At 48.0% G+C, this 15,208-nt stretch overlaps 1 protein-coding gene across 1 annotated transcript in view; it reads left to right on the top strand.

Annotated features, from left to right (window-relative positions):
- LOC118789431 (partitioning defective 3 homolog B-like) overlaps nt 1-15,208 on the top strand; it is a 206,495-nt gene that overhangs the window by 98,425 nt on the left and 92,862 nt on the right. The window contains 4 exon segments of the mRNA XM_036545850.1: nt 3,497-3,667; nt 9,490-9,622; nt 13,241-13,379; nt 13,702-13,811. Coding sequence (XP_036401743.1) covers nt 3,497-3,667; nt 9,490-9,622; nt 13,241-13,379; nt 13,702-13,811 — 553 coding nt within the window.

Here is a 15,208-nt window from a genome sequence, read left to right as displayed (position 1 = left end):
TGAACAAAGGCAAATCCCAGCCAACTGACCAATGACAAATATCAGTTTGTCTTTCATCCAATTAGAATGTGTTTTATTGCTCCATCTACAGCTTTTAAGCTTGCGTAGGGGGAGGTGATTGATCCGTGATCTACCCTTGCAGTTGTATCTGGAATTGTGGCCACTGTCGTTCCTGTGTTCTCCAGAGCTCAGAGCCTCCACAGTGAAATATTCCCCTTGTCTTGTATTTTCATAGCTACCGTTAGTGCCAGAGGCTTTCACGGCAGATGTTATGGAGTTTCTCATCCACTTCCAATTTTTGCTTGATAAGAATCTTAACTGTTCCTATCAGTGAGCAGAGTGAGTAAGTAGGTCTGCACAGATCACGCTTTCTGTTGTGCTGTGGCAGCATCAAGCTGTTCTCTCTCTTTCTCTGCCTTGTGTTTTCTCTCCTGGCTTCCGCTCCCCTGCCTCTCTCTGTGTCTGTGTCTCCCTCCCACTCAGACAGACATGATAAAGATGCATTGCAGGCTCTCGCAGGGTTTCTCAGTTCAGTTCCTCTGTGAGAGGGCCTGAAGGCCCAAGGGCAGCTTTACAGGCCCCATCAGCCACTGGGTCAGTGGGCTTGCGGGAGGTGTGAGCGTGGTGTGGCGGGCTGGAGGGCAGAACTAAAGCTGCTTCTCTCTCTCCCTCTCTCTGTCTCTCACTTGCTTGTTCTCTCTCTTTCTGCCTATTTCTTTCACACCCTTTCTCGCGCTCTCACTCTCACTCTCACTCACTGACTTTATTTTGTTCTCTCTCGCTCTCCTTCTTTCTCTCACCTTCTTTCTCATTCTCTCCCTTTCACTCTCTTTCTCTCCCGCTTCTTTCTCTCTGTATCTTTCTTGCTCTTTCTGCCACTCTCACTGTCTCTTTCTCTTGTATGAGGAGGAAGGGTAGCTCCCGCATTGTCCCCGCTCACGAGCGCGCGGCATTCTCACCGCAGAGAGAAGCCTGGTAGCACTCTGATTTACCTCGGCGACACTCCCGCTAATTACAATGCAATGCACCCCCCCCCCTCCCGCTCCGCATTAATGCTAATTAAAAACTCTAAAGACCCCTGCTAATTAGCTGGAGCGGTCCCGGGCCTGTGCGTGTGGGATGTGTCTTCTCCCTGGAGTCTGCGCCTGCCTTGATGCCAGGAGAGGAGGCAGGGAGCTGCTAAGACGCGGCGGTATCTCGCGGAGATGGAGCCAGCTAGCGTGTGTGAGCACGCATGCAAGAGTCCTCGGGAATCTGTGTTCCCATTCCTCTAAAACGCACCCCCCCCCATATCGCAGTCCTCCCGTTTGTGACTGACACTCTGTCCCCTCCAGAGGAGAGAAGGACACCCTCACGGGCCAGGTGGTGCTGGCATTTTGGAAGCCCCCGTTGGGAACATCAGCACTCTGCGTGCGGTTTCAGCCTCAGCGAGCACAGTCCGGTCGGGTCTGTAGAGCCGGAGCAGGTCCATAAATCGCGGGTTCTGATGGATCCTGCTGTCTCAGCCCGTGCGGGTCATTAATAACGCGCGGCAGACCGGTTACTCTCTCCGGTGCTGCTCAGAAGAGCTGGTGATATTTCACTCATAAACAGCCCGCATGCACACGTTTATCCGCACAAAGACAAACTCTCTCCTGCCAGAGGTGTTTACCAAGCAAACTGCTTTCCTCTGCTCTTCCCCGTCAGCATCCATGCCATGCTATTTCATCTTCCTGTTGGTTGATATTCGCAGCGCTTTTAGCTGAGTTTCTAACCCGGGGTGCTGCTTACATCTTGGGAATATGCTCTTTTTTTCCTCCTGAAATCACAGGATCCTTAAGCTTGCAGCTATAAGTTCAGTTTTTTTACAGTTGCACATACCTCCTACGCACGCGTATCAAACCGCATCTTTCTAGCTGTGTTCTTTTCTGAGTTGTTATCCTTGAACTGCAGCTATTTGTCAAACACTTGCTGTCTAATGAGGCAGGAGCAATGTGGGATCCCACAACAGGTCAGGCCCCCGGCTCCTGCCGCAGCGTCTGATCAATATGAACATTTTTCTTACTTCCAGTATGTCCGGCATCTCAATTTAGCTCTGGAGCTGCTGGCAGAGCAGAGCCTTCGTTTTCATTTCTGTCTGTCTGCGGATAGAAATGAGAAGAATACTCATGCGTGGACATAAGCAAGGACTCCTGGGTTGGATGAGATGAGAAGGGCCCACAGTGACACCCCCACAACCCCCCAACCCCCCCCCCCCCCCCCCCCTCCCGTGCAGTGGTGGATGATGTCATACAAAGCATCTTTTGGGCTGAGACAAACGCATCATCACTGCATCATCCTTATGTCACAGGATTCCATGTGTTCTTGTACTAACAGTGCAGTTCCACCTCCGCCCCGCCCCCACCCCCCCCCCCCCCCCCCCCCCCCCCCCCCCCCCCCCGCCCCCCCACTGAGAGGCCAGGCGGCTTCCGATAAAGGGGACCGAGTGGGGCCGGCCTAATTTATAAGAGGTCACTCCCAATCGGGGCCAGAAGTTAAAGGGCGAGGTCAAAGGTTAATGGTTTAAAGGTTTGAATGTGTCACGATTGCACCAAGCTAGTGGTCATTACACTCTGAGAATGACTTATAAATGTTTTCAGTGTCCAACCAGCTCATTTCCCCGTTCTGTGTCTCAGAACTGCTTTGGTTGACTTTCAAGGTCCCTTTTCTATGTTGGTGCATCTAAGGGGAAGGCTGAATTTGGCAACACACCGCCCTGTCTTCTCATTCAGAAACTCAAGAGAGCTTTAGGATTAGTTCTCATAAAGAGTACAGTTTGATTGCAGCATGATTAGATTACATTGATAAAACGATCACATTCCTGAAACAGAACTGTTAGCCGTGCGTATGGTTATGCATTGCTGATTACGCCGGGAGTTATAAAACTGCATAAAAATGACAATGCTCCATATCAAATGAATAAAGCTCACATTTCTGTTCTGAGTAGTGTTCATTTATTTCAAGTCAAGCTTTGCTCTTGTCTCCCACTTGAAGCCTTTATGAAGCAACGTTCCTACATGAGCCTGGAGATAAGACAAGGGGATCTGAGGGACTCTTTACAAAGCAGTAATTAATATTCATCGTAATAAACTTGAGGGCTTTTTTTTTTGGTTCTGCATGTAATATGCATGCCTCGTAATGCAGTTATACCAGTGAAATATACCAGTAGATCCTAAGACTAAGTAACCTTCAGTGCCCCCCCCAGACCCAGTGTTCTGACATGTTTGGGGGGGGGGGGGGGGCATGCGTCACATTCAGAGCTGCAGAAATGCTCATAAACACTATTATTCATTTGTAATTTGTTAGAGGTCCGTGTGAGATTATGCACACATCATCATTTACACTGCACAGTAAGCTTGGCAAACCCCTTCTTTCTATATGAGGTAGAGAGATATTGTGTGGAGGTGTAGATGTTCTGTGCGAGTCCTTTCCGCAGCATTCTGATCCAGCTCTCTGTCTGTCTGTCTGTCCGTCCCAGGATGGCCGCCTGCGCATGAACGACCAGCTGATCGCTGTCAACGGGGAGTCCCTGCTGGGCATGTCCAACCACGACGCCATGGAGACGCTGCGGCGGTCCATGTCCATGGAGGGGAACGTGCGGGGCATGATCCAGCTGGTGGTGGTGCGGGTTCTGGACCGGACGGGACAGGTAGGCCCGAACCACGTCAGCAGTCAGGTGCAAAGTGGGGGTAAAAAGTCTGTTTTTCGTCATCCTGTTACAGTGGTGATTTGATGGTGAGGCCTCTGGTTTATGAAGCTCGCTCTGTCATGGTGCACTGCGCAGCAAGGTGAAGGTGAACGCAAGGTGAGCCATTAGTCAGATAATGAGAGCAGGGTCAAAACTATGGTTTAGAGATATGGCTCCTCTTGGCTTTGCTCTTGGCGCTCTGGTGGAGTTGCTGTGCCCAAATTGCCGAATTGAATATTTAAGAGTCTGTGCAGTGGTTTTCATGATTTCGTTATGCAGTGCACAATATAAAGTAGTTTCTGAACAATATGACTTGTGCTGTGTACAGTCTGTTTAGATTGATAGATAGATAGATAGATGGATAGATATAACTACATATGAAATATGACGATTGCCCAGCCGACACAGCATGCCCTAGTAAGTAGGATCTGGTGGACATCTTGTTCATAGACAGTGCTCATATATATAGGCCCTGCTGTGGATTAAAATGGAGACAGGATGAAAGTCTGTTCTCGAGAGCACCATTCAGACCCCATAGTGTTCCCCAGCCTGCATCCTTCACGCCAGCTGGGGTGCAAGGTGATCGCAGGGTCAAGTGCTTGTCCTGGGCCCCCCCGTCCCATACGGGCTCCTAACCGCTGGATAATTACGGACGATTATAGAGGCCTGTACTCCAGCCGTTGTCAATTTACGATCATTGTTGTCTATTGTGCCGAGGGGCAGTCCGTGAGGGATGGGCTTGGGGGTGGGACATCCCTTTATTATTTGCCTAGAATAAAGACGATTGTTTATTGGCTGCATCTGGGTCTCAATGGCTGATATTGGGCTGAAACAGCAGGGGGTTGTCGGACGGCAGTGACCCCATCTTTGTGAGGCTGCTGTCGCGCACTGCTTCGGGGCCGCGCCCCCTCAGGATGGATGGTTATTGGTGGAAGCAGCGGTCCGGGTGGTGGGGGGTCGGGGGGGGGGTATGTGACCGATGTGTCGGGTGAACTGCAGTCTTTAATGACCGACACTGCTGATCAGCTGCCGGGAAATCGACGAGCGATCCATCACCCAGGCATAGCGGGCGACGTGGAGGGGGGAGGGAGTTTATAAGAGCTACAGAGAGATAGTGAAGTTCAGCAGGACAACACTGAGCACGCTCTGACAGTGTGCTTTTAGCTTATTTTTGCAGGGACATCCCTGATTTGTGTTTCTTATGTTTTTTTTTTTCTTTTTTGACTTGGCACAGTGCTGATTTAGTGAATGGGGAAAACTAGGCATGTCTAAAATCCCCAGAACTGTCTCTTCTGAGTAGAATAGCATTGGCCTTTATTGTAAAGTCTCGTTTACTTTGCCTCCTCTGTTCGGTTGCAGATTCGGTAGCTTCACAGTTGCAGGAACTGTGGGCAATAAAGGTAAATGGTACATTTCTGCTCTCCTGCCCCTGCCCTGCGGGCATTAGCTCTGACTCTGCATATGCAATTGATTAAAATGAAATATACAATCTTTAATTATCCCTATTTTCTCCAGAGAGCAATGTACCACGGGCAGTGTGCGAGTCCTATCGGGGAGATCTGAGCTCTGTCTGCATTGTTCAATTAGACTGTGCTTAATTTTGCAGAAAAGAGCATGTGAGGGAACGAGTAGGGCACCGTAGCAGGGAGGTTAAGGTTCCTAGACTTAAAAGCTTTGGCACAGATGCTGAAGCTTTTAGCAGATCAGTGCGGCGGTGGCTCTTCGAGGGCCGGTCCCCCCTTCTCCTCTCCTCTCCACGCCTCGCCTCTTCAGCGTCTGCAGGGAAATGCTATTATACCACAGCCAGATCTAATCACATCCTTTCACCAGGGCTTTCAAGCTGCCATCTAACTACCCCAGTCCTAATCTGATTACGGCGGGAGGCCTCATAATGAAATGTGGTCTAGGGAATGACTGGAGGGCCCCCCCCCCGCCCCCCAGCCCCCCCAATACTACTGGCACCCCGGAGTCCGGGCGAGAGGTGGGGGGTCGGCTCGGACGCCGTGGGGGGTCGGGGGTGTCCCTTGCCAGGGCCCTTTGTTTTAAGCAGCAGGTTGAAATCCGCTCATTGTTCTCTGATTAAGATGGCAGCTAAGCCCGCACTAACGCAGCTCTCAGTCTGAGTGCTGTTACTATGGCTGTCAGGCAAACAGGGGGGATTGCTCTGTGGAGCTGAGCGCTCTCTCAGCAGGCCGCAGGCCGTGGGAAAGGCGTTCCCCCCCCCCCCGGCCGCGTCTTCCCCTCCCGGCCGCACCATCCAAACCGCGCATCACCTCGGCGCTCCCGTCCTCTGTTAGATGCCCATTCGTCTCCGAGGGGAACCTGGGAATCAGAGCATCTCCTGCCCTGCCATTACCATGCAGTCATCTCTTTGAGTCCTCTTTGAGACACACTGCACAAGCAGCTGGAGGGGGAGAGAGAGACGCACCGTTTAGGAGGGCAAACCTCGCCAGCCTTCACTGTTGCATTACAAATAGGTCAGTGAAGGAGACGGCGCTGTCATCTTTCCAGACGGCCAGACTAGCTGGGTCTCTGTAGTCAGCTATAACCTCACATTCAATGAAGATCCCTGTCCACTCTTCAAAGAGAGCCAGGCTGACAGAGTCTGTTTTTTGATGCTGTAAATCTGACACGTGTAAAACCCACTGTTCTCTCTTGGTTATTCACTAATGATGTGTCTAAGAGCCTGTGCAGAGCCCTGCGTGGAACAGTGGAGTGAATATTGTTATTATCTGAACAGAAGACAATCTGCTTTGTTTTGTTCTGTGACATTACAAGGCTGTCTGCTCTTAGAGGAGGGGTATTGAGTGTTTCTGTGTTTTGAAAGCAGCAGCCAGTAAAAACTCTGGGTTTTCTACAAAACGCATACTCCATGATGCATCCAGCGGGGCTAGCAGGTTTTTTTTTTTTTTACTTTTACTAGGTTTATTTACTTTTTGAGAGAATTTTTAAGGTACTGCACCAAGCCTTAGGGTTAGGCCTATATTCTTTACTTTAACAAAGACCAGGAATGTTAAAGCACAAAAAAGTCATGGCCGAATGCTTGTAGACCATGTCAGATAGAAGAGTGAATGGGTTTGGATCTGATTTTTTGACCCAGGAAGGATTCCACTTCCTGTCATGAGAGGGCAGCTGAGGAAGGGAGGGGGGGTCACCGGATTGATGCCTTCCTCTCTTTGAAGATGTGCCCCGGTGCTCTGAACCTGCGCTCCCAAGGCCTTGTGGGATCGCTGAGATCTGCGGAGGCAGCAGCACTGCTGAGCCAGCACATCTCCCTGACACCCTCCTCCTGTCAGCCGGCCAGCTCTTCTGTCCCGCTCCTCTTCTGCTCCTTCCACCGGCACCATTTCCTGCTAATTTTCTTTGATGCTCTCGCGTCCTCTTTGTAAAATTGCAAGCCCCGTGTTCTGGTTCTTTTTTTTTGGTTTAAGGGGGGAAAAAAAAGGCAAATGGAAAAGTTGGCGCGGGAATCCTCATTGATCCCCCGTAATCTCATTTACTGTCCGTCTCTGTCTCCTGCTCTGGCAGCTCCCTCCCGGGGCTGCTCCTCCAACCTGCGCGCTGCAGGGCAGGAGAGCCGAGCCCCGCCACACGCCACACGCTCGCTGCGTTTACAGAGGAAATGAATCACGTTCATGTGGAGGATCCATCCCTGCTGCTTGCAAGGGCAGGTCACTGCTTGGAACACCCCCTTAGATAATATTACTTCCATTTTGAAATTCCCTCCTGTGCAATGTGTGTAACCATTAGGCATGCAGTGTCTGTCTTTGCCTTGTTCAGTAGTTCAGGAACATAAACTCCTACCACTCCTACCACTTATACAGTGATCACGTGTGTGTTTGTGTAGCCAACTAGTTTGTGTAGCCAGCAATCAAGTAAAAGACAATGTCGCTGACAAGCTGGGTTGGCTTGGCTAGCCGCACACAGCGACATTAACTAGCAAGAAGATGCATCACCCACTATACCTGAGTTTTCAATGTAAAGGTGTGAAAAAGGGAAATACTTAGCAAAAGATTTAATATTTGCTAGCTTGGTACATAGCTAGATTGTGTTAATCAGTTTAGTCATTTTTAGTTCAAATTAAGTGCAATCTAAATGATTAAAAAGTATAATTTTATATTGCTTCCACTTACATGATACCTGACTTCTCTGTGTAGTAGCTAAGTATTTTAAAGGTTTTTTGACATGTATGAAAATGCATTATTTTATTATTTTGTGACATTGTGTTGTCTGTTATGACAGCAAAGTGAATAGCTGGGCAAAGTAACTGGAGTCTGTGCTTGGGGACTAAGTAATGTTCACTTGGCACCTAGCAAGCTAGCAAAAAGGTTCCCAGTTTAGCTTCCTTGGCTGCTAATGTATTTAGGTAGCTTGCTAGAGGTCTGTTTACCTCAAAACCATTTCTGTTGTTGTTTCTTTAACGTGGATCCAATCATCCTGTGCGTTTACGGAGCCTAGGGACACATGAAAAATATTTCAACAAAAAGCTGGCTACAGCCAAGTTTCAGAAGGTTGTCAAATAGACCGGACTGTGATCCATTAAAAATAATGCCAATGCCAATGTGTGGTGAATAGGAGCATGCAGTGCTTAATGGTGTTTTGGTGATATGGTTTGTTGTTTGAACAGTAGGTCCTGAAGGTTTGCCATGTCATATTACTGTTTATTTCTGGCTGCAAGTAGTTGTTTTTCTGCGCTTTGAAATATATTGGGAAGATCTGAGGTTGAAATATCAAAGAAAATTCAAAGACTGCAGTGCTTGAGGCTTATAGTCACAGCGCACTAGGCCTATGTGGCTGTGTATTGGCGCAGTTGGATATCTCAATTTATTTTGTTAGGATATTAGTACTGTTTGAGGGATGTATTAAAATAATCATGAATGTTAATGTGAATTTTATCCATTATTGTATTTTACAATACAGAGAGCAGAGCATGTTTTTTTTTTTTTCATTTTTTGGTTTTAAAATGGATAACGAAGCAGATCTGTCAGTCATGACTTTTAAGTATAGACACAAAGGTTTAGCTCCAGGCAGCTTGGGTTTACCTCTGGATTTATGTACTTTTGTACAGTGAAGAAGAGTGTCGTGTTCACCATGACATACATCGTATCAAAAGGATATGTGAAAGGATAGTGGAAGACACAGAATGTGAAGGATCTCTGAGACGCTGAAATGAAAGTAATTACCGCACCTTGAACTCCCAGTCTGAGTTCAGCTAAGAGCGCGGTTTGACAATTAGACACAGAACACGCCGTGAATCTGAAAAACAGAAGGTGATTCACTGCGCCCCGATTTAAAGACACATACGCAGACGCTTTGCTTGGCTAATGATGCGCAATTAACAAAGGCAGGCAGTCTCGCTGTGTCTGAACACCCCATTAGAAGATGCGTCTAATGTGCAGAGCAGTATGTTGTCTCCTGAATTTTAAAATCTGTCAGTTGTATTAACATATTTCTTAATGTGAATTTGGCCAGGGGGGCAGTGTAATGAAATGGATTGCCATTCTCTCCTGGAGAAACCGACAGGAAATCAGTAAAGTGACTGAAATCCGTCAGAGAACTGACAGCTTAACTACACAGCTGAATGAAGTACTCAATCATCTTTAGGTTGTATATTACCTCCTGCTTTTTTCCCCTTTCCGTCTGTCTGTTTTTTAGGTGTTCAGACTGCAGTAATTAGTTTCATCCTGCCATGCATAGTGATTGGAATTGTCTGAGCATTGTCATACATCATTAAAATGTGTGTGTAAATTCACTGTGGTGACTCTGACTTCTCTCTCTAACAGGAGAACCATGAGCCAGTGGTTCCTCAGAACCGAGCCCCACAACCCGCTCCAGTCCAGCCTGCTGTGACCAGCACAGTGAACAGCAGCGTACCGCCAAACATGGCAGCTAACAACGTCTACGATCGGTCTTGGGGTGAGTGTGATCCCTCATACTGAGGAAGTCCCAGGGTCCTCATTCACCACCTGCACTCATATTGGGTGGCAGTGTAGCGTAGTGGTAAGGAGCAGGGCTCGTAACCGAAAGTTTGCTGGTTCAGTTCCCCTCAAGGGCACTGCTGCTGTACCCTTTGGCAAGGTACTTAACCCAGAATTTCCTCAGTAAAAATCCAGCTGTAAAAATGGCTTACATGTAAAAACTGTAACCTATGTAAGTCACTTTTGATAAGGGCGTCTGCTAAATGAACATAATATTATAATGTAACGCTATGTACATCGCACTACAATGAACAGAGTGACTTGAGTCTGTCACTTCTGTACATATACCATTGCATCAATACAGCACTGTATGCCTTTGGGTGAGTGTGTCCGTGGATGAGAGCATCTGGGTGTCTGAGTGGTGGCGTGTCTCACACACACACACTGTTTCTCAGACCTGAGAGGCGGGGTCAAACGCAGTTCGTCCACTGTGCCCGGCCTGCCGCGATTCTGCATATCAGAGTGCCGTTTCTACGAGACACGTGTGGGTATGGCCCCTTGCGCCATCGATCTCCTCTGTGACCATGAAAGGCCTGCATTCCTGCATTCAGAGATTCCTCCATTTACCGTCACAGGGGGACGTTTGGGATGAGGCTCCAGCACACTTCCACACTGTGAGCAATTAAAACACCGGCTACCGGCCATGTAGGGTGCATTTACCTCATAGCTCACCAGTGTGTCACAGTGTAACAAAAACCTCTGTTCCAGTGTCTCTCATATACTAATGTTCTCAGCAGCAGACAGCAGCCTTTCTTCAGCATGGCTTTACCCTTCCTCAAACCGAAAACACAGACGCTTGCAAATTTAAAAGTCGATAGCCTGCTTGTTCCCTTATGCTCTCTCTTGCAGTCATTTGGGACAGTGGATCAGAATATTGTTGTTGTTAACAAGAAATAAAAAATAATTAACTGCATTTTTCTGCTCTGTTTACACAGCTTTTATCTTGTAAACAGTTAGTCCTGACCTTGAAATTTTCATATTGCTAAAATGCATCCTAAGTAGGGCACATTTGTATATAGAGTATTGTGTTTGCTGTGCACGTGACCCGGTAAAAATCGGATAGCTGTTTTGAAATGAAGTCGTGGATTTTCCACAGAATTACACTGTAAAGACAAAGCCCGTATTTTTTGTAAATTGCGAAAGGGCCCGCTCCTCTGACCTTGAAATTCACGTGTCCCGTTTTGTGCCCGGGTCATTTCCGCTCGTACGCGGCCTCTGCTGGTGCACAGGTGATTTCTTTGAGCATCTGCAGTCATAACCTGTGAAAGTGGAGAGACTGGGGAGCTGTGCAGAGGGAGCCGTCGCTCGTGCAGCCCCCGGCGTCCTTGCCTCTTCCTCAGGGCTGTGCTTCTGTGCGTCTGGGATCGGCTTATAAGGCCTGACATGGTGAATAACTCGCGGGATCAGATAGGCCAGCTCAGGAGCTGTGCCATGCGGAACACCTCCTCTTTCCCCCCAACACAGCTCTTCTCACACACAGTAAAGCCCCCTGTCAGCCATCACATTTACACACCTACCTGCATGGTAATTCCTCTTCAGTATCACTGGCACGTAGTGATTAAATGTAATTATGTATTTGTCATATACCACAGGTGCTTGTTACATTTCATATGCATGTGCTCTGAGTTATGATTTAATGCAGGTTTTGTGGATTTCTACTAATAATACTGACTGTGCATCACAAGTAGTATAATTTCACATGATGCCACACAGTATGCGGGCTGCAAATTAAAATGACTTTACTGCTTACAGTAATTGTCCGTGTAGCACAGCGTGGGTCTCATGTACCTGCTTGTGTTTTTTTGTGTCCTATATGTGCAAGTGAGTGTGTTTACAGGCGTGCATGCTGAACATGCGTGAACACTGTCACGCAGACGTTAACACACCGCTGTCAGACCTGCATCCCCCAGTCAGTCCACCGCATGGACGGCCCTCCGCTGTGGCCCTCCTGCCGGGGGTGGGGGGGCGGGGGTGTCCTCGCGGATGGGCATAACGGATAATAATGCCTCCCGTTATTGGAGGTGAGAGGGAGCGCTTAACCGTGAGCGTGAGTAGCAGGGGGCTCGGCTGGATGCAGGCTGCGATTAATAACCTCGCCGCGGCGCACAGGGGTATTGATTCATCATCTTCGTGGGGAAGTGTCTTGTTTATTTCTTGTTTCTTTTTTTTGTCTGGAGGACTTGGTAAGTGTGTGTGCCTGAGTTCTTGTGTTTGTGTGTGTGTGTGTGTTTGTGTGTCTCTGCATGTTTGTGTGTATGTGTGAGAGAGAGAGAGACCCTGCAAAGTGGAAACACTCCGTTTTGAACATTAGCTCATCTTTAGTGAGTTATCTTCAGGAGGTGACAGCGTGTGTGGGAGTGATACATGGGCCTCTCACCGCGTCAGCGGAAGAGATGAGATATATAGTGAAATAATAAGCAGCCGGCGCAATCGGGCATTATGAAAAATGATTAGTGTGTTTGCTTATGGTAATGCCGGCGATGCATCCGTTTTTCAGCCGCGGTGTCCAGCACTACCCCTCAGCTCTTCCATCACAGATATCAAAGCTCACGCACCATACATCTACACACCCAGTCCACACCTGTGAGCACAGGACCACACAACAGCCCGTATACAGCAGCTTCCTTTCACCGCACCCACAGCCACACAAACACACCGTCTACAGAAAGGAAAGGCTGTTTGCGCTACACACCGCTCCGTGCTTGGATGTAATGAGCTCTTCCTTGTGCCAGAGTTTTGAAAACAGCTTAGGATCCCCCATTATCAGTGGATATAATCCCTGCCACCAATAACTCTTATGACTCTTGAATTCAAAGACTGGCTTATCACCAGCCTGCCTCCAAAGATCAACTGAATGTTGTTTCCGAGGCGGGTGTAATCTGATTCTGGAGATTTCTCATCTGCGCCACGCATCATTAACTCCCAAGCAAAGACTGCTGTTCAGCTTTCATCTGAGTGCTTCATTATTTTACAATAAAATTAATCGCCCTCTAGTTCTGCAGTTTGTTTTAACCGTATAATGCATTCTTTTTTTTTTGGTTCTGGTGTAATAATCGGTCTTGGTCTGTCAGAGTCCTTATTTCCTTATTTTACTTATTTCAGAAGTAATAACCCCTTACCAAACAATCACTTTTAGTATTCCTGAAACTTTGCTGGTTGTGTTTTGTTCTGTTTTTATGCTATCAGTTCAAAAGCTCTTGCGGATGTCACAAGCTGAGCATATGCCGTCATGCTGCAGGCTCAGAGGTAGAGGACAGGCAGAGGTTATCTGCACGTACTCTAGCACGCACTTTAGAGGGAGTGTGTCCCGTGCAGTCAGTGGAAGCCCTTTCCCCAGGCCTCAGGTGCTGGAGGTGATCATCGATGGAGCAAAGCCCCTTTCCCTCGGCGTAAAAGCTGATAAGCGTCCTCTCTGTCTGTCACATGTGCCACCTCGCGCCGCGCTGGCTCTACCCTTGACCCCGGCGACAGGATTTTTGTAGGGGATGTGTGCACATTTTAATCCGCACGTACGCAGGGCTGCCCGAGTGATTGCAGCGTGTTCTTTCCTGTCCAGCCCCTGAGATGTTGCCAAACGGGAGCCACAATCACATGGATGCAGAGGAAGGTGCAGAGGAGTTCCCCCCTCCTCCCCCTCTTTCTCAGGTGGAGGATGACCTGGGCCCCGGTCCCCAGCGCGTGCATGCTGACCAGAGGTAACGGAGCTCTGACCCCTCATTCCATTCCACCCCCATACCCCCCATATCATATCATCTGTCCTGTGCTTATCCTGCTAAAGAAATGATAAGATTAATGATCTTCATATACGTTCATGTGGAGCGGGGATCGTTTCCTCGTGGGGTACACAAGGCCCATTTTCTCGTTGTAAGGGATACTGTAGGAAGATAATTGAATGTATCAGCTGACAGGGAGAAGGGGATGGATGGAAACAGAATGTGATGCAGTTTTAGGGTCTGATTGTGAGATGAGGGGTTAGAGTCAAATGGAGTTTTCTCGTGGTTCTGTCTTATCCTCTAGTACGAAGTTGGAGCTCGGGCCGAACTCCTTCGAATCCTCGCGCCCTGACAGACAGGAGCGTCGGCAGCCAGAGCACCACCATGTCAAGGCCTCCAAAAGCATGGACCTGGGTGAGCAAAAGGCCCTCCATCCACACACACTGACCATGATGCTATCACAGAACTCCAACTGCACACACTGAACGTGAACCTGACACAGACCTACAACTGCACACACTGACTGTGATCCCATCACTGAGTTCCAACTACACACACTGACCGTGATGGTTTCACAGAACCAACTGCACACACTGCCGCTGATCCTGTCACACACGCTGACTGCTGATGGCTGACCGTGATCTAGTTTCTGAGTACAGTTCTATCCCAAGTGTAGTCTTTGCTTTAATTACCATTCCCTGTAATGCTGTCACACACACTGAGCACTGACGGCTGACCATGATCTAGTTTTTGCTCATATCCACTGAGGAAGTTTTCTACCCCGTGTGTAGTCTTTAATTACAGAGGTAGTGGAAATTGTACGAGGAGGTGGGGGTCAGAAAATAAAACAAGTCTCCTGAAACTGATATACAGTATATGGGAGTTAGAAAATAAAGTCTGCTGTAACTGATATACAGTATATGGGAGTTAGAAAATAAAGTCTGCTGAACCTGATATCTGGTATGTGCAGAGGCTCCTGTTCTTCCCCAGCAGTGGAGAGAGCTGCAGAGCGGAGAGGTAATGTAGACATGCAGATCTGTGGATGTGCAGGCTGTTTACAGCGGCGTCTGGGGTCACCTTGGGCTCTGAGGCTTTAATACGGGATTCTCCTGGGGGAAAATAAATAAATAAATAAATAAAACACTGATCTTAATATCTGTCTCTCACGTCATACACGGGCAGTCACAGTCACACTGCCTGAAGCATTTTCCATTGCTCTTTATTTCTGAGAAAAAGGGCTGGATAAAGCAGGTGCTCAGGAAGCAAAAGTAATCGCTTTTTGATATTAAATGCCAACTGACAGGGCTAAGTGCATGTTAGGGACCCCAGATCAATGTGCCTCTCAGACCTAACGCAATTCATTTGTGTTGTACGTTCAAATATTGCAAATCTAATAAAAAAAAAAAGGGGAAGGCTCCACTGGACAGCGGGATCCGCGCCACGTGACTGTATTTGAACGAACACTTCTCAATGTATTACTGCGCTTAATCTAATCCAGCAGCGATGGGCAGGTTCCTCTCAGCCCAGGTGCTGCGAACCGCAGACAATGGGCCAGGGAACCACTGCTGGGGCTCACTTTAATTTTGCATAAATCTAGAAGTCATTTGGTTCAGAATTCTTTGCATGAATTGAATGTCTCTGATATGAGGGGTGGGGGGGGGCATTAATAATACATATCTGGAATAAGTCCCCTGTACTTCATGAATAATAGAAACTTTGAATCTTATTTTTAATAGAAATTTGGAGTATAATAATATTCACCTTGGCTGCCTTGGTCTTACAGAGAGGTGCCTGTCAGCTCCTCTCTGCCC

Source organism: Megalops cyprinoides, chromosome 14 (assembly GCF_013368585.1).
Source record: "Megalops cyprinoides isolate fMegCyp1 chromosome 14, fMegCyp1.pri, whole genome shotgun sequence".
Taxonomy (NCBI): Eukaryota; Metazoa; Chordata; class Actinopteri; order Elopiformes; family Megalopidae; genus Megalops; species Megalops cyprinoides.
This window is presented reverse-complemented; position numbering and strand designations above follow the sequence as displayed.